Source organism: Xenopus laevis, chromosome 6L (assembly GCF_017654675.1).
Source record: "Xenopus laevis strain J_2021 chromosome 6L, Xenopus_laevis_v10.1, whole genome shotgun sequence".
Taxonomy (NCBI): Eukaryota; Metazoa; Chordata; class Amphibia; order Anura; family Pipidae; genus Xenopus; species Xenopus laevis.
In genome coordinates this window covers 138514918-138533530 of record NC_054381.1, presented here as the reverse complement: position 1 = coordinate 138533530, position 18613 = coordinate 138514918, and the positions used below count along the sequence as shown (strand labels likewise).

At 39.0% G+C, this 18613-nt stretch overlaps 1 protein-coding gene across 2 annotated transcripts in view; it reads left to right on the top strand.

Moving 5' to 3' along the window:
- vps13b.L (vacuolar protein sorting 13 homolog B L homeolog) overlaps positions 1-18613 on the top strand; it is a 591067-nt gene that overhangs the window by 536340 nt on the left and 36114 nt on the right. For both annotated transcript variants that reach the window (XM_018268144.1, XM_018268145.1), the window contains exons 44-51: positions 4530-4685; positions 6628-6891; positions 9040-9123; positions 9257-9432; positions 11941-12111; positions 12703-12904; positions 15216-15404; positions 17119-17265. In XM_018268144.1, coding sequence (XP_018123633.1) covers positions 4530-4685; positions 6628-6891; positions 9040-9123; positions 9257-9432; positions 11941-12111; positions 12703-12904; positions 15216-15404; positions 17119-17265 — 1389 coding nt within the window. The remainder of the gene's footprint in view (positions 1-4529; positions 4686-6627; positions 6892-9039; positions 9124-9256; positions 9433-11940; positions 12112-12702; positions 12905-15215; positions 15405-17118; positions 17266-18613) is intronic.

The window sequence follows — 18613 nt, the reverse complement described above, 5'->3', positions numbered from 1 at the left end:
TTGAGCAGGGCTCACCAACCTTTTTTACCTGTGAGCCCCATTCAAATGTAAAAAGAGTTGGGGAGCAACACAATCATGACACAAACATGATCCCTGGGGATGCCAAAGTAAAGGTTGTGATTGGCTGTTAAGTAGCCCCTATGTGGACTGGCAGCATACAGAAAGCTCCATTTGGCAGTGCACCTGGTTCCAAGTCTGGAATTCAAAAATAACCCCTTGCTTTGTGACCACTGAGAGCAACTTTCAAGGGGTTGGTGAGCAACATGTTGCTCGTGAGCTACTGGTTAGGGATGACTAATCTATACGATAGCTTCCCCATCACAGTACTTTTATTTTCTTGAGGAGCTGCATTATTCTTTTTAATCCAAAAGATAGCTGTCCCATCACAGGACTCTTACTTTTTTGAAAACCGGCATTACTCTATATCATCCAGAAGATACATGCTCCATCACGGTACACATAGAGGTGCCAATAGCATAGTTGCCCATAGGAATCAGCAATTAGATTTGAACAGTTACCTGCAAAAAAAACTAATTAGATAAAAATAGTCACCTGTCTAGTAGGATTAAATCAAAGGCAAGTGGACATTTACAGTTTTTCCTTGAAAATGTTTCTCCACTCATCCAAGTGGCTTCTTCAGTTCAAGTGGTAGAGAATTCCCCGGTCACAGTCACAAACATCCAATCACAATGGTTCCATTGAACTTCAGTAAGATGTCGGCTGAAACTCACAGATGTGTGAAAGTGTGGTCCAGTCACAAGGGTACCAGGATTTTCATTGAGGCAAGTGTTAATCTTTCAATGTACATGACTGGAAGTGTGAATTGTTGTGAGTTTGCGGGGGTAAAGATGTCAAAGCGGTATTGTATGTTTATGGCGGTGTTGCAGGCCCCCTTCTCTGTTCAGGGATGGTTTTTCCACTTTGGCATAAATGGCCTCTTTCAAACCATCTTTCCTCTCTATCCAAAATGTGCACATTGCTGTCCTCAAAGGAGTGTCCCTTTTCATTGAGATCTAGATAGACTGTTGAGTCTTGTCCTGAGAAGTTAGCCCTTCTATGTTAGGCCATTCTCTTACAATGCGGTTGTTTTGTCTCCCCAATGTATAGATCAAAGCAATCTTCACTACACTAGACAGCATAGACCACATTGCTCTTCATGTGCTTTAGTGTTGGGTCTTTAGGGTTCATCAACTTCTGATAGGGCGCAAAACTACGCTAGTGACGGTCTATTTCGCTAGCAAATTGTCCTCTCCACCTAAATTGGCAATGTCCCTGCGGATTGGATTTCTGGTGTAATTTCACTAGCAACGGCCACTTTGCCCTTTAGTAAATCTACCCCTATGACAGAAGTTGGTTAAATGTACTTGCAAAAACCATTTGAGTATTAAAAATTAAATAAGTAAGCAACATCCCCATTGGTAAACCTGTATGACTAGATGATTGTACTTGCAAAAAACATTTGAGTATCAAAAATTAAATTAGTGCTAGTTCAGTTTTTCCCCTTTTCAACTCTTTGGAACCCCACTGAAGGGAGGTCAGTCCCACATTGTGGGCACCTCTGTCTTCTAGACTATGACACAGAAACTGCCCATGTGCCATAGCTTTAGGTGGTATAATATATCTCTTTTTTTAAGAAGGTTTCAGCTGATATTTTTTAAATGTGTGTGTTGTACCCTGTGCCTCTGAAGGGTCACATGCTCAACTAACCAGACAGTCCTGGTGATTGTATCATTGGGTTTTCTAGTCCTTACATACATATTTTAGCATGTGACTGACACCCTTTCATTTCTCTCCCATCTGGCACTGGAATGATAATTTATGGAAAAACATATATACAATATTTACCATTATCCTGTAATTTTTAAAAGTGGCTGCCACCTTCTATTTGTAGAAATAAGGCTGAGGTTTTTTGATATATATTTTTTTAGGTATATAATGTATGAAATAGTACATGGTGCAGAGTAGTCTTTCCCACTTAGCTTCTTGGTTTCTACTGTTTTTCTTTCATTTGTGAGCTATGGAGTCACAAGAGCATTAATCTTAGTAATAGACTGAGAAGGCTACTGTGCCAACAAGTATGAAGTACAGTCTTCCAAATGCAGACTGACAAGAGTATTCCTCTGTGACTCCATCAGTGAGCACATTGTTTGTATAGAGTGGGGTCTAGCCCTGGGCTTAAACAGAAACTAACAATGAGTTATATTTGACTATATGGTGTTTATCTTAGTTTTCTGGGATATTATATGCATATTCTGTCCATCACAGCACAACTTCCAATTGTAATTTAGTCATTATCGTATTATTTTTTCCTTCTGTTCTCACATTCCAGCTAATGGAATTTCTAATATTTTTTTTTCAGTAGATGAGCAGTACCTTCCTTTATTTTGGATGTGGTATAAAATCCTAAATTCCTACTATGGTAGCATTTCTTTCAGGCAAAAAAAAAATATTAGATATTGTGTTGATATATTTTGCCCACTATATAGGGTTTGGTGGTTGATTTTATGAAATGATTTGTGAAATATCACCTTGTCCAAATCAATAATACTTGGCCAGACATTCACTATCAGTAGGTAACCTCCCTGTGACCCGTTGTAAGTCTTTAGGAGCACAAATAGCTTGACTGCGTAGGCCTGTATGTCAGATGAAAAACAGCAAGCTTCCCAGTGGTTCTTCTGCCAGCCTGCTTGCCTTCTGCATGGATGTGTTGCTTGGTCCATAGAAGAGAGAGCTAATGGACATGTGATATATTTGACCCTAGGCTTGGCCACAAATGTGCGACTTCTAAATATATGAGAGGTTTATGCCTTGTTTTGGTGTATACCAAGCCTTATGATCTGAGTTACTTACTCCTCCAGTACAAAAAGTGAGACTAGGGCCAGTTTAGTTGGATCTTGGCCTGTGGAGAAAAGCAGGTTAATTATCTGCTCCTCCGATGCTACCCTTCTACCCAATGCACCTGCACCCAGAAGCATTACCTCTGCTCAGGTGTAGGCAGAAATGTCAGATTTCCGCTTAAGCGGCGTTAAGGTTTCCGGGTGCCGAGGCAGTAGGGCAGCAGTGGTGGAACGGATGCGCAGCCTGCATTTCTCCGCGGCCCGAGATTCAACTTGTCTGGCGCTAGCCAAAAGGCACAGAAATGGCACATCCATAGAATGGGACAAAAAATGCACATTCGCAAGGAATGGTCTCCTGTTGTTGAGCATTTTGTTCCTATTTACTTCTAAACATATAAGTGCAATATTGATACAAACTTAGATGACCAGAGTGTACTGATCATTCAGAGAAAGTGTAGTCTATGTTTTACTACATCTAATAATTACATGCTGAGTCTGGGCATCCACTGGTTGGTTGATCAGTTTGGTGTTATGCACAAAAGGTTGATCTGCAAACCCTTCTACAAATGCACAGATGATCAAATTTAGGGTGAATAAAATTAAACCTAGATGGTGAAAGAGCAGAGCAGTGCCAACCAATGCACCACCATGCTGGTCTATATGCTTTCATTTGAAGCCATGAAGAGCAATAGCTGTACTATTACAGCAGTAAGATCAACTGCAAGTAAAAAAAAAAATTAAGCTGCTCAGCTTGGAAAAATGGAAGAAAGCTGCAAATGTTGCAGTAATAGTTGTTAGAGGGAACTGCTACGTAGACTTAAATCTCAGTTCTTGTGATAGAACTAAATCTCAGTAACTGACATCACTAGCATGTACATGTAATAGTTAAGCTTGTTTGACTTCCCCAACTGAAAAATTAGAGCCATCAAGAACTTTTCTTGTCGGTGCAATAAATATTTCAGTGCCCTGCTAGAGTGCAATAAATCTAGTATTGCTAATGGGTTAGCTTCAAGCCAGCTCAGCCCTTGTCAGGCCAGTGATACAGAAACCACCCACCACTCGACTGTGAGTCCTGTTTGTTTATATCTGTTCCACAAGCGATGACAGGGATATCACACGTCTGGTGCAGGGCAGAATTCTCAGAGGAATGAAATAATTATGGCTGACTGAGTGGCTTCCATTGCTTATACTTGTATAAACCAAAAAAATATATTTTGGCATAGATTTGTTATTTTCTATCATTTTATATAATCACATTTTTTTTTACATTTTTGTAGTACTCTCAGGATGTCTTTGTTAAAACTTTTTCTGTACATTTTCTTTTCTTCTCAACATAACCAATTGGCAAAATACTAATTTGGTGGTGTATAGTCATGCGTATATAGCCAGATATTGCTTGAAACCACAGAGGTCCAACTTTTGAGACAATAAATGCTCATGTACCAAACCCACCACAATTCACATTATCTGCAATGGCACATTGTTTGAAACATTTCATGGCATTAATGTCTACAACATACGCGTTATTGCCTATTGTTTTGTTTCACTGGTACCCAAAGAAGCTAAACCAGCTGTGTTTTATGACAGAACATTTTGTCTGAAAGAAAGACTGAAAAAACTGAAAAGTACGCAATTCTAGAAATCATTATATTTATGCGTTTGCATGCTTATGAATGAATTATCTGTCTGCAGCTACTGCACATATGTATCGAAGGCTGGGGAAACTGGCGCTGGTCAGAAGCTTTCAGTGTGGACAATGCTGGGACGTTCATTAGAACAATCCAATACAAAGGAAGGACAGCCTCTCTTATTATCAAGATCCAGCAGCTGAATGGATTTCAGAAACAGGTAACTTGCTGAATATATGCAACAAAATGCAAAAAAACTTTCTGACGGTTTGTGGATTTTAGACTCGATATCATGAAGCACCTTCTGTTTCTATGATCCATCGTTCTTAAATAGTATCTGAAACACAGAGATGCCAACATTCTGAGTAAAAAGAGATGTTGAGAAGTCATAAAACAGGCCATGCTTATATTTCCATACCCCTTGGCTTTGAGAGAACAAGTGAAACCTTGAGCAAGGCTTGTATAACGTAAAGGACAATGAAAGTTAAACTAAAGAAGTAGCTAGAAATGTTGTACATTATGTTTTGTGCTTCTGTACCAGCCCCAGGCAACCAAAGCTCTTTAGCAGTAAAGATCTGTGTCTCCAAAGATGCCCCAGTAGCTCCCCATCTTCTTTTTTTATTGATTCACTGCACACGCTCTGTGCTGCTGTCACTTACTGAGCTTAGGGACCAACTCATAATATACAGTTCACATAGAATAGAAATGTCACAATGTAAGGCTGATTAGTAATTAAAATGGATACTTACTACATGGCAGCACAGAAACCAGTGTAATTAGCATCAGAATTTAATAATCAGCCCTGTAGCATCAGCTTATATTACAGGACAACCTAATTTTCTACTTGATAATTAGTGACGACCCCTAAGCTTAGCTTCTCAACAGCTGCTCAGAGCCCACTGAGCATGTGAGTGTCACAGACACTTTCCAAGTTGGTGACCCCCTGTGACAAGTTTGAAGTCCTGGATCATTGCTGCTATTGACAAGCTGAAACTTTAGGCTGGTGCAATAAGTTCAGTATATAAAACATGGCATTTTTAGCCCTATTCATTTTTAGGGTTTAGTTCTCCTTTAAAGGTTCATGACAGTCACAGTTCTGAGAACTCCTTTACTAATACAGAGGATAACTTGCACAAGTGTAGTTCCCAATAGCAACCACTTGAGGCTTTGGTTTCATTTCTAGCTTGTGGTAGACTAATCAGAACTGCTGATTGGTTGCTTTTGGCAATTGCACTTATTCATTTTAGCACTTATGTCTTTATATCATCTTTAAGGTGTCAAAAAGAAGATGCAGAGCATAGAGCCCATGGCATAATGACTAAGCCTTAATAAAACAGACTATTTAAAAGGTGTAATGGTTCCAAAAAAAGGCATTGGCATTCTATAGCATGCTGTTTAGGATCAGTATGGGAGCCTGGGTGGGTTCAACAAGACAGATATAGGTATCATATAGGTGGACATAGATCTTTACTGTGATTATTCATGAGCTCCATATATATTACATCTCATCCCAGGCCCAAGCAAGACAACCACTAAAGAAATGCTAGCTCAAACAACAAGGGTAACTCAATTTATTCAAATGTCAGTCTGTTTTAAAACAGATGGTGGTAGGGTGGAATAGGCCTTTGTGTGTACCAGAAGATCTCCTATTGAGTTAAGGCCTAATTCCCATCAACCTGCCCTTATTTTCACACACATGCCGATAAAATGCAGAAAACATGTATCTATTTGTTAGCTCAAGTTCTCTGGTGGGTCTTAGGAGCCTTAATCTGACACTGGATGTTGGGCACAACATCGAACTGGCCTATAATTGTACAAGGCAAATGTTTTTTATTGTTTTCTAATAATAATCCGTGACCACTGTGGATGCAGGACATTATAAAATCTAGTCCATTCAGGGGGAGCTTCCTCTAGCAACTACTTGTTAGCAGTTTATTTAGAGTCAAGCTCGTCCTTATAAATACAATACAGTATATATGTTTTTATTTATTACTGCACATTGCCAGTGTCTTAGCAAATAAAAGTAGGATCATTCTGTACTTCATAAAACAAAATGTAATTTTCACTCAGCATTTGGTTTCCACTTACTTATGATATGAACTTTGAATGGCTCTAAAATGTTATTTAGAAATAAAATGACTGTGTTATGTGTTGCCCTCTAGGTCACCATCTGTGGCCGGCAGATCATCTGTAGCTACATGTCAGAGAGCATTGAACTAAAGGTTGTGCAGCATTACATTGGCCAAGATGGCCAGGCTGTGGTCCGGGAGCACGTTGACTGCTTGAGCGCCAAACAGAAGCTGCCATCTTATGTCCTGGAGAACAGTGAGCTTACAGAGCTCTGTGTAAAGGCAAAAGGGGATGAAGCCTGGTCCCGGGATGTATGTCTTGAAGCTGAACTTACTGAGCAAAGCATGATCATTCAGGTATGGGCCGAATGCAGATACACAAAACATTGAGCTAAGATAAAAGAAAAAGTAGTCTGATGATGTAAAACAGTGATCCTCAACCAGTAGCTCGTGAGCAACATGTTGCTCTCCAACCTCTTGGATGTTGCTCCCAGTGGCCTCAAAGCAGGAGCTTATTTTTGAATTTCAGGCTTGGAGTCAAGTTTTAGTTGTATAAAAACCAGGTGTACTGCCAAACAAAGCCTCAATGTAGGTTGACAATCCACATAGGGGATACAAAATGGCCAATCACAGCCCTTATTTGGCAGCCCAAGAACAATTTTCATGCTTGTGTTGCTCCTCAACTCCTTTTACTTTTGAATGTTGCTCATGGATTCATAAGGTTGGGGATCCCTAATGTAAAACATAATAATTTAACTTCAGGCACTTGGGGCCCCAGCTCTGTAGAGTATGGCTTCAAAAACCTAAAGCGGTAGGTGCATATTAGGAGACTTGAGCAAAGTGACACACACATGACACAGGTATCAAGCAAAATCCTCACTATTTCACAGTCTATTAACATAAAAATGTGATACTATTATCATTAAGGCACTGTGTGCTAAACTATATGTTGCCTTCCCCTGTACTTGTGGCCTTTTTCCATCCCCATTCTTGCATTACCAGTTATCTTGGTTATAACCACATTACCAGGGGTTGCTGAGATGCCTCTGCTTCAAGGCAATTCAAGCCATTCTTATTTTCTAGGATTGTGGACTTTTGGAGGAGGTGAGGAGTAAACAATGTCTTAGAGAAGGTGTAAAAATATGGTCAGAACAGTTGTGCTATGACCATTTTGATGTCTCTTTCCTTTTATGTGCTGCTTTCAAACATTTTTGAGAAATTGGAGTAAAAAATTGCACACCTGGCTGCAACTCCGTAGAACTTGTTAGCATTGCACCGGTTAAAGAATATCTCCTCTCAAATTGATGGCGGTTTTTGTTCCCTGCCTAAGGGATTAAAATTGCCATCCTGCATTTATTTTTCTTAATGTCTCGTGAGCCCTGAGTAAATATTCACTGTAGTCGGGCAATACTATATGTGCGTTATTTATATACTCTGAGATTCGTGCTGACATTTAAGTTCAAAGGTTTATTCCAAATGTTTAGTGTGCTCAGGAAGTGGCGGTTGAAAAAGTGAGTATTACAGTGTAGAAAAGTCAAATCATTGTGGTTTGTAGCAGCGATATGTCTTGATCACGTTACAAGACAAGGCTACCGAGAAGTCGTACTTCGCTTATGTATGAGAAAATGGTTGAACTGTGCGCTCATTTACACACCCTGTGTTCTTGGCTTGTTTCGAAGCTGGCAAAACCCTTGTTCTTTGATAGTGTGATGTAGACATGTTACATCTGTTCACTTCACTGCTGATATGTTAGACATAGATTTCCTGCTGTCCACGGAAAAAGAACACTTGCCTGACAAAATAAATCCCACTCCCCTTTCTGGGTTTTTTATTTGCATTATTTAGAGTCAGAAATATTCACTTATACTTAAGGACTGTCAGTGAGAAGTGAAGTGTCTGTGCAGTATCCATTGCATTTAGCTTTATTGGTCATGGTGAACGGGCATTTAGCTATCGACTTGACAAATGCACGTACCAACTGCTTGTCTTTTTTTCTGGAAATCAAATGGGTGATTTGATATTTTCTGTGCATACTGATCTATTTGTAAGTGGGGGAAAAAGCATTCTTGTAGCATTTCTGTGTTATGTCCTCAGCAGTCTCCTTAGTATTCTTTTCTCTTGCCCTGTAGTATTAAATGTAATACGAAATATCTCCAAATTCTCACATTTCTTCATATTTAAAAAAAAAAAAAAACACTCAAGTCAAAGAAACATTGAAAAAAATCGCTCCCACCGTGTCAACTTGCGACCCCTCAGTTATCATTAATTAAGGGCATGATGGGTGGACATTTTTAATTGGTTATCAGATGTAGGTCTGTAAATAGTTGGGTATGTTAAATGGAAACATCCAGTTAATACTTTCAATGTTTGTCTAAATACATATTCTTAGCTTTTATTTTAAATGATTTTGTATTCTTGGGATCTCTGTTTCTTTAGAAATATTCCAAGCAATTACAAGCGAGTACATTGAATTAAAGTTTTTCTGTTCTATAATTCTCCCCACAGGTTCCATCCTCAAACAACTCCATCATTTATGTTTGGTGCACCATTATTACACTGGAACCCAGCTCTCAAGTTCAACAACGAATGGCAAGTACCTTCTAACTGTTAACAAATACCGGACCAGATGAGGGTCGACGTGACCCCGAAAGTAATGATTTACAAGAGAAGGCAGCTGTAAAGAGCAGAAAGTAATGTCATTGTGTACTTGTGTCTTTTGTAGATCATGTTCAGCCCACTCTTTATCATGAGAAGTCATCTTCCTGACTCCATCATAATACATGTAGAGAAAAGAAGCCTTGGGTTAAATGAGACGCAACTGATTCCAGGAAAGGGCCTGGAAAAATCATTGCAAAACACAGAGCCAGACTTAACCCATCATGTCACCTTTCAAGCAAGGTAGAATTTGAGTATTATTGCATTATTGATATTATTTGATAACCTTTTTTGCATTATATTCCAGGCTCCACCAATATGGAAGGGGTGTGTTTTGAATTGGTTGATCTTATATAAATATCGCAGAAATTAGGGATGCACCAAATCCACTATTTTGGATTTGGCCTAACCCCCGAATCCTTTGCGATAGATGCGGCCGAGAACCGAGTCCGAATCCTAATTTGCATATGCAAATTAGGGGTGGGAAGGGAAAAAAATTTTTACTTCCTTGTTTTTGTGACAAAAAATCACGCAATTTCCCTCCCCGCGCCTAATTTGAATATGCAAATTCGGATTTGGTTCGGCCTGGCAGAAGGATTCGGCCGAATTTGAATCCTGCTGAAACAGGCTGAATCTTGAACCGAATCCTGGATCTGGTGCATCCCTAGCAGAAATACATTGTTATATCAGCAAGTCCAGTTGTTTTAGAATTACGTATATTAGATATACCATGACCTGGATGAATGAAAATCTTCATAGTCACATCGTTATAGATTTAGCAAAATCTAGATTTATATATAATTTGTTCTCACTTAACTTAGTAAAGCCAAGTACAATTTCGAATTTTATACCAGAAATTGGCATATCATTTCCCATAATTTTCTCAGACAAAAGGATAAAGGATCCTATAGACTTTTATTGAATGGGTTTACTCAACTCCAAAAACAACACACGGTTTGATTTCATTAGAAACTAACATCTTGTTTCAGGTTGGTTATATATGTATACATTATAACAATATAGAATCACTATTTACATTACTGAAACTATGACCTTGTTATCCTGGTCCCTAATTTAAAACCCAGAAATATTCTTCATCTTCTTAGCTGCTATAGCAGTCTATTAGCAGGGACTAGACAAGTCAGATGGGCACCTGCACAGTGTATATTATAAGGCACCGGGGTATAGTTATTACCAGATCCAACAGCCGGCAGGCTTTGGTTACCATTAGCATTCCATAAAGCTGTACAGATGGAAAAGTGGCAGAGAAACCCAGAAATATAATTGTTATGGGACTCACAGTTGACCTGTTACTGCATTGGTTCCAAATTTTAGATAGAGAAGTTTTAGGATAACTAAATTATGTGTTGCTCCTCGGTGAGAATGCTTTTAATTTTAGAAAAAGGAAGATGCCTGGAATCCTTGATACTGTGTAACTAGCTGAGTCAAAGCTGTCTTCTTATTATTTATTGATTATGACCTCCTAGACTTATATTCATATTGTCAGTAGCCTGGCCTCCATAGCCGTATCGTCCTAACTCGAAGCTTACAAAGAGTTTACACTCCGATTCTGAGACTCTTGCTCCGATTCTGAGAATCCTTCTTTGATTAAATATGTTCTGTTCTTATGTTGAACCTTATATATATTTGTACCTTCATACTGCTATGTATAGAATTATTCCTAGGGGTGTGGTATGCAGCTGATTAGAGACTGCAAGGGCTGTTTCCTAATAGGCACAAAAGAGCAGAACTACTGATCTCCTGTTCTTCTTTGCTCACTGCGTGTGTTACTAAACTATCACCAAACATGACTCAACTTTCCTTTTTGGTAGCCATTGGTTTAAGCAGGGGTTCCCAAACTTTTTTACCCATGAGCTACATTCATTTGTAAAAACAGTTGGGGCGCACACAAGCATGAAATAAGTTCCTGGGTGATAATTTGCTATTTGGTAGCCCCTATGTGGACTGGCAGTACAACTGGTTTTTATGTAACCAAAACTTGTCTCCAAGCCAAGAATTCAAAAATAAGCACCTGCTTTGAGGCCACTTGGAGCGCAACATACAGAGCCGGATTTACATAGCAGGCACCCCTATTACTCTTGAATTTCCTTCGAATCTCCGGTGCTTCTGAACCAATATAGGTGTGGTTGGGCAGCATGCCGCCCCCTAAAATTCTGCTGCCACACTCCTTATAAATCACAATAATAATAATTATAAGAACACCACAAAAACAGAAAAACCCAGCTTGGTCATGAATGACAATATTTTAGGCCCTGTGTTCCATCCAGCAGATGCTACATCTATGAAAAAAAACCACTATAAAACAGATCTCCAACCATACGTTCATATTTCATTAATGAAATGTAAAATTCATAATTTTTCACACAAACAGCGATTTGGGGCATATACCTGCCATGTAGCTTTTGTGGCGGAAATAGGCAAAACAAGCCAAACCATTATGCTGGCATAAGTCTATCGATATTCAGCTTTCATGGAAGTCAGGCAATTTCCACGGGTTCTTGGCTGAGCATTTTCTGGGTGAGCATTTTTATGAAATCTTTATAGCCATACACACCCTATTCTATTTGTTAATTACAATAAACCTGTATGTGTTCTTGATGTTAAATGCATTTGTGAGGATTTTAATAGTTGTATAAATAAACTTGGACAGAGAGATCTGGTATCTTGATCAGAATGTTCACAAACAGCCATTGTCTGACACTGACGGAATAAACATCTCTGTCCTTCCAGGGAGGAAGATGAACCTTCAGAATGTGCCGTTCCTATTTCAACGTCTCTCATTAAACAAATTGCTACAAAAGCACAAAATGGATACTCTGCACAACAGATTCTTGCCGAGTTTTATGGCGGCAAAAGCTGCCCTCAGCCTGTGTGGCCTTACAATAAAAAGGATGCCGATAGGTACGTTCTTCACTAGAATCTGCAGAGAAAAAATATGGCGGAGAAAGGAATAACACTGTTGTAGCTTTCTGTATGAATCATCCAGATTGTGTCTTCCCAGCTTTCAGCATCATATTATAGTTCAGCAGCAGCTGGAGAGCCAATGGTTCTAGTGATAAATATGTTATTCGGTGCATTTCATTTAATATATTCACATTATTGTAGATGGAATATAGATACCAACAGGTGCCACACTCTCAGATTAATTAAATATTCCTATTATATACCAGGTCTGACTAGTTCATAAAATTAGTGACCGAGGTCCATATTTAAGGCATAAGAGCATAGACTTTAAAATGCCAAACTCCCTTTAGTATCCTCTATAATGCTTACAGACATGCTTAGAGAGACGTGTGGTTTGGCTTGGGGAAATGTTCAGACAAAATTATTTTTATATCCAATAAAATCTTAATGGTTATTAAAGCTGATGTTGTTGTTTCCAGGTGCATGAACCCTTTTCTCTCATTTCCAGCTGTCTATATCCTTGGGGATGCGGTAAGTCATTTTCTCTCCATCACTCATAATAACTCTCTCTGTATTTTGTACTGGCAGTGGGGAGCACTTGGCACAATGGGACAGCCCAATGCGGGTGAAACTTTCTCTGTGGAAGCCACACCTGAAGACACTGCTTGTTGAACTTCTTCCATGGGCTCTGCTTATCAATCAGTCAAGATGGGACCTTTGGCTTTTTGAAGGGGAGAACATTGTCCTCCAGATTCCTGCAGGGCAGACCATCATTCCTCCAAATTTCCAGGTAAAGATCATTACATAATTATACTGTAGGTAAACTAAAACATAGGAAAAGTGGTATTACTCATCAAAGATTGCAATGCAGTACTTGTATATGGTGGCACCTCCAGCATATACAAGGCACGGTTTCAAGAGTATTCTTAAACTGGACATAGACGCAAAGATTTCCCTGTAATATCGGACGAATGATCATACGTCCTCATCTCCCGACCTGCCACTAACCATTCAGATTAAACAAAGCAGTAAAGAACAGATCAGCTGACGTTCTGCCCCACAGCAATTGTATGAAAGTTTTTGTCTGACAAAGCTGACAGTGACAGTCTCCCGCTGAAGATCGTACGATCGGCAATACACGCAGAGATATTATCGGCAGCCGAAATTTTCTAACCTGTCCGATCGTCCAAATGACCTATCTCCACCGGACGAAAAATGTCGGGACTCTCCACACACGGTCCGAAAATCGTACGAATCCTTGATTAGTACAATCGGATCTTTGCATCTATGGCCAGCTTTAGTCTGTGAGTTCATTTACTTTGTATGGAGTCAAGGAAAAAGATAATGCACCTCAAAGTATTATGAGAAAGTCCTCAAAAGTCTTTATTTACTACATATTTTTTTATATAAATATATATATATATATATATATATATATATATATATATATATCCAACCACACATTCTATGGCCTTACACATTTCATGCTTACCCAGCACTTGTTCATAAGCATAGACTATGAATTTCAACTTACAACTTGAAAATTCAATCCCCTTTTGATTATGTGGGAACTCACAGGGACTTTGTGGCCAGATTCACAAAAGCAATGCTTTATTGGCCACCAATATTTGTTGATTATAATGATGGGTTGACTCTAGAGAATCTGTCAGTGAACTTAAGTGGGGCCATGTCACATAGGGTTGATTGAAAGCCACAGATCAGTATTTTGAAGATCTCAGGGAAAGAGTAGTATAAAGTCCCACAAATATATTAAATTAAAGGAATATTTTCCATATTGAGATATGGAACAGCTTGCGCACTAAAAGAGGCAAGTCATAGATTATACAGCATACCCATTGAGCAATATGATCTGCACATGTGCATTAGCCTGTGCTGGATTATCAAGCATTACATCCCTAAGCACAAGGTTTCTTGAGAACAAAATGTAAAGTTGTGCTGACTACTAATGTGCCAATGGAAGCATTACAGATAATAGCTGTTTCATGGTTCTAAACCATGTCATGCTATGTACTGTACTATTGTTTGACACAATGCGTCCCTCCCAAGTCTAACCACCACAGGCCAAATGTGTTCATTTTACAGAGACCATAAAATGAAAATGCAGGTCACGGAACACATAAACACAGTAAAACACTGAACAAATAATCCTTTAAATAAATTCGTAGCTGGAAAGAACCCACTTGTGTTTTGATTAAAAGAAACCGTACCAATTTATGGGGTTTATTTAAAAGCTTCAGTTTATGTAAAGGAAGCCAAAGCCCTTACCGCACTTCTTGTGGTTTTTGACTTTTCGTCATTGGTCCTTGTACTGGTTTGCGGGCTCCTATAGCTGCCATTAGTGCCTTGAGCGGAGCTACCACCTTATTTGGGTCATTGGAAAACACCTGCTTATATTTAGCTTCTTATGTTTCTTTTGTATATTTTATTCGAGAGGGAATGGGACATAGTAATGTTGAGGCTTCAACTGTATCTTTGTAAGCTATTGGTTTTGTTTAATGTTTACATGATTTTCTAGTAGACTTAAGGTATAAAGATCTAAATCATGGAAAGATCCATATGTAAATATCCAGAAAATTCCATGTCCCAAGCATTCTGGATAACAGGTCCCATACCTGTACCTTCCACTGTGCCATGGAAACACAACTCCCAGCACTACACCAACATCTGAAGTTCTAATCCTGACAAATGGACATCAGTAACCAATATACTTTTTCGTTATGAGGACTGTCCAACTGTGTTTGTTTTTAGCATTAATGAGGATGGCTACTCCAAAAAAATGATTTTCATTATTAAAGAAAATTCTAAATGTAATTGCTATTGAAAGCAGTATTTGTTTATCCTTTTCTGTTCTCTTGGTCTGACCAGGTGTTGGGTCTCCTCCCAGTCTGTAAATAAATTACAGTTACAAATGGTTTTGAAAGCATTACTAATGTTTACATAAAGTTTAGAGGAATGCTACTTAGAATTATATTTTCTCTCCCTATGCAAAAAGTAGTTTTTGGGTGGAGGACCCCTTCTGCTAAGCAAATAAAAAAGTCTGAAATGACCAAAGATTAACAGCAACTATCTTCATGTTGTAGGAGGCTTTCCAAATTGGCATCTACTGGGCTAACACAAACACAGTGCACAAATCTGTTGCTGTTAGATTGGTTCATGATATGACATCCCCAAAATGGAAGGATGCCGATAATGGAGAGGTGGTGACATTGGATGAGGAAGGATTTGTTGACGCTAACATTAAACTGGGAGCCTTCCCTGGGCATCAGAAGGTGAGAAGCTCAGTATAATATCATATCTATGTCCAGAATTGGTATTTTGTTTCTGACTTTTCAACATGTCCAGTGATTGTATGCAAGCTGCTTCAAAGTGGTGGATTGAGTCCTTCAACGACAAAGTTCCTTCCATGCTAGACAAGTAAAAGCCTTACACTACTACTTCATACAACAGAAACTTGATAATACTGAGTAACTCATTAAAGGCATACACACTCCTGCTAAATGTGGAAAGTGCCTCTATTTCTTAAACAGAAACTGATGTGATTGTTGGACTAATGACATTCTGTATGCAGAGTCCACCTTATAGAATGCTCACGTATCCAGGATAAAAAGAAAAAAAGTATCATATAAATTAATGAGCTATCTAGTTCTTCTCACTGGCAAGGCATAACATCTTAATGAAGTCACCAGAGACCACTCTTGTGGGCTTGGACTGTAAGAGACCTGGATTTTATAGACTCAATTAAATATAATTATAGTTAGTATAAAAATAATATATATTAAAGCTAAGGAAACAGTGCAAGTTTCTCACACACAATGAAACATAAACCTGTGCTCTCATGTTTTATGTTCTAGTTCCACTGACAAACATACTACGTGTAAGGAAGGGATACACATTCACAAACTCTTTTTTGGGTACTAAGAGCTTTGACTAAGAAATATTTTTGGACTGTTATAGCCCTAAATAGACTCCCCAACTATCATCTTTGTAGAGCAGGGATCCCCAACCTTTTGAACCCATGAGCAACATTCAGAAGTAATAAGAGTTGGAGAGCAACACTAGCATAAAAAATGTTCTTGGGGTGCCAAATAAGTGATGTGTTTGGCCACTTGGTAGCCCCTATGTGGATTGTCAACCTACATTCAGGCTCTGTTTGGCAGTGCACCTGTTTTTTATACAACCAAAACTTGCCTCTAAGCCTGGTATTTAAAAATAAGCTCCTGCTTTGAGGCCACTGGGAGCAACATCCAAGGGGTTGGAGATCAACATGTTGCTCACGAGCTACTGGTTGGGGATCACTGTTGTAGAGATTAAGAGGTGACCAGATCAAATGTTGGACCACCAAGTGGGTGGGGCCAAACTCAATAATTCTGAAACATTTTCATTTAAGCAATAGAACAGAACATTTAGCCTAGTCTACTGTTCTTAGTTCTGTTCTAATGCAACCATCTTATTGTCATAAATGATTTTAATTCATCATCTCAGTTTTCTGCCTTTACCATATTATAAGCAGGAATATTACAGTCTACCTGAAATAACACCAACTCCTAAATATATTCGTATGCGATTAAAATCTCCTTAGGAGAACAGCCCATTATTTGACCTCTACAAAAAATTCTTATTGGACAAGCTGATGACCTATTAAGTTAACTCCTGGGCTTTGTATCAGACTTTTGTGCCTAAAATGCAAAATAATTTAAGCATACCATATATTAGCAAATATCCAGTATTCCCTCCCCATCAACAGATGTCTTCTCTTGGTTTTTGGAACCATTTTGAAGCTACTGGGTGGTGGGGTGCTAACTATAATTTTCCAATGTTTGTTCTGTCTTGTTGCTTCTTTTCAGATAACATAATCGTGCACCTCCCTCCATCTTTTTTTTCTCTAAATATATATTATATAATGTGGTCTAAGGGTCCCAGAAACTTCCCACAAAGCATAAAAGTTGTGAAGCACTGTTTGCTGATAATGGTGTCTTTTTGCAGCTGTGTCAGTTTTGTATTTCATCTATGGTGCAAAATGGAATCCAGATACTGCAGATCGAGGACAAGACAACGATCATCAACAACACCTCACTGAAGGTCTTTTACAGCCCACAGATATCTGGCACTCAGCAAAGCTCAGAAGAAGAGGTGAGGCAATTCCATTGTTAGTTTAGTATGGCTGTAAAGCTGGCCATAGACACAAATATACTATCGTACGAATCGAGGAGTCCCGACATTTTTTGTCCGGCCGAGATCGATCGTTTGGTTGATCGGACAGGTTTGATTTTGTCCCGACCGATCCCGTTGGAGCCCTTTGCGCTCTCATCGTAATCTTATTGTTCGGCCATAGGGCCGAACTTTCAGATTACCCCCGATGTTGCCATGCCCGTTAGTGGCATATCGGGGAAAGATCGGCTCGTTTGGCGGTGTCGCCAAACGAGCGGATCTTTTAGTCTATGGCCACATTAAGATGTGACATCTCCTTAATATGAGAATGGGAATATCAAAATAATATTTCTTCTAGAATTAATGACTTTCCTCGTATGCACTGGATATCTCTGTTAGCGTTATAAGGTCCAGAAATGCTTACACTCCTGCACTAGACAAAGGTGCCCATATTGCTGAATATGGACTGGATGATTTTGACCTCCGGGCACAATTGTCTTGGCTTGTTTAACACCACAAATCAGCAATTTTAACTAGGGATGCACCGAATTCAGGCTGTGGATAGGGATTAGACCCAAATTTGACCTCTTTCCGCAGGATTCATATTTGGCCGAATTCAAGTGCCTGGCCGAGCCAAATCTGAATCCAAAAAATCAACTGACTTTTCGCCACACAAGCAAGGATATGCAAATTAGGGTTTTGATTAGGTTCAGTATTCAGCCAAGTCTTTCACAAAGGATTTCGTTTGAATCCTAAAATAATGGATTCGAATGCATCCCTAGTTAGCAATCAGATTAAAGTTGTTCTGTGCAAGATGAAAATCTGCTGCTGCAATATGCAAAACTAATTCAGACAATACTGGGACTCATTGGGACTCATTTTAGGTTGTAAGCTGACCTGTTTATGGCAACTTTTAGTAGTTCCAAGTTGTATATGCCAAGAAATAGGGGCCTAGATACAGATATAGTAGCTGCCAAGCTTCCCATGAATATAGAGGCCCCCATGGAGTAAGCCCTAAGTAAGTCAATACTTGAACAGAATGGCCTCCAAGCTATAGATCAGATATAGCTATATATATAATAACCCATAAAAACCAGTGACTGGTCTTAATAAGGTCTTAATAAGAAATCCATTTATAATTTAAGTTTACTGTAAGTTGAATGTTTAGTTAGTTAGCATGGGGATCTGCATCCATTATTCAGAGGTCTCTGTAGATTCTGAGCAATATCATTTCCAACTTGCAGTTTTCCAGAATGTTATCAGTGTCCTTTACGTTGTAACCTCACTTTATAAAACACAAGTAACTATGTTTCACCTGTTCCCTAGTCAA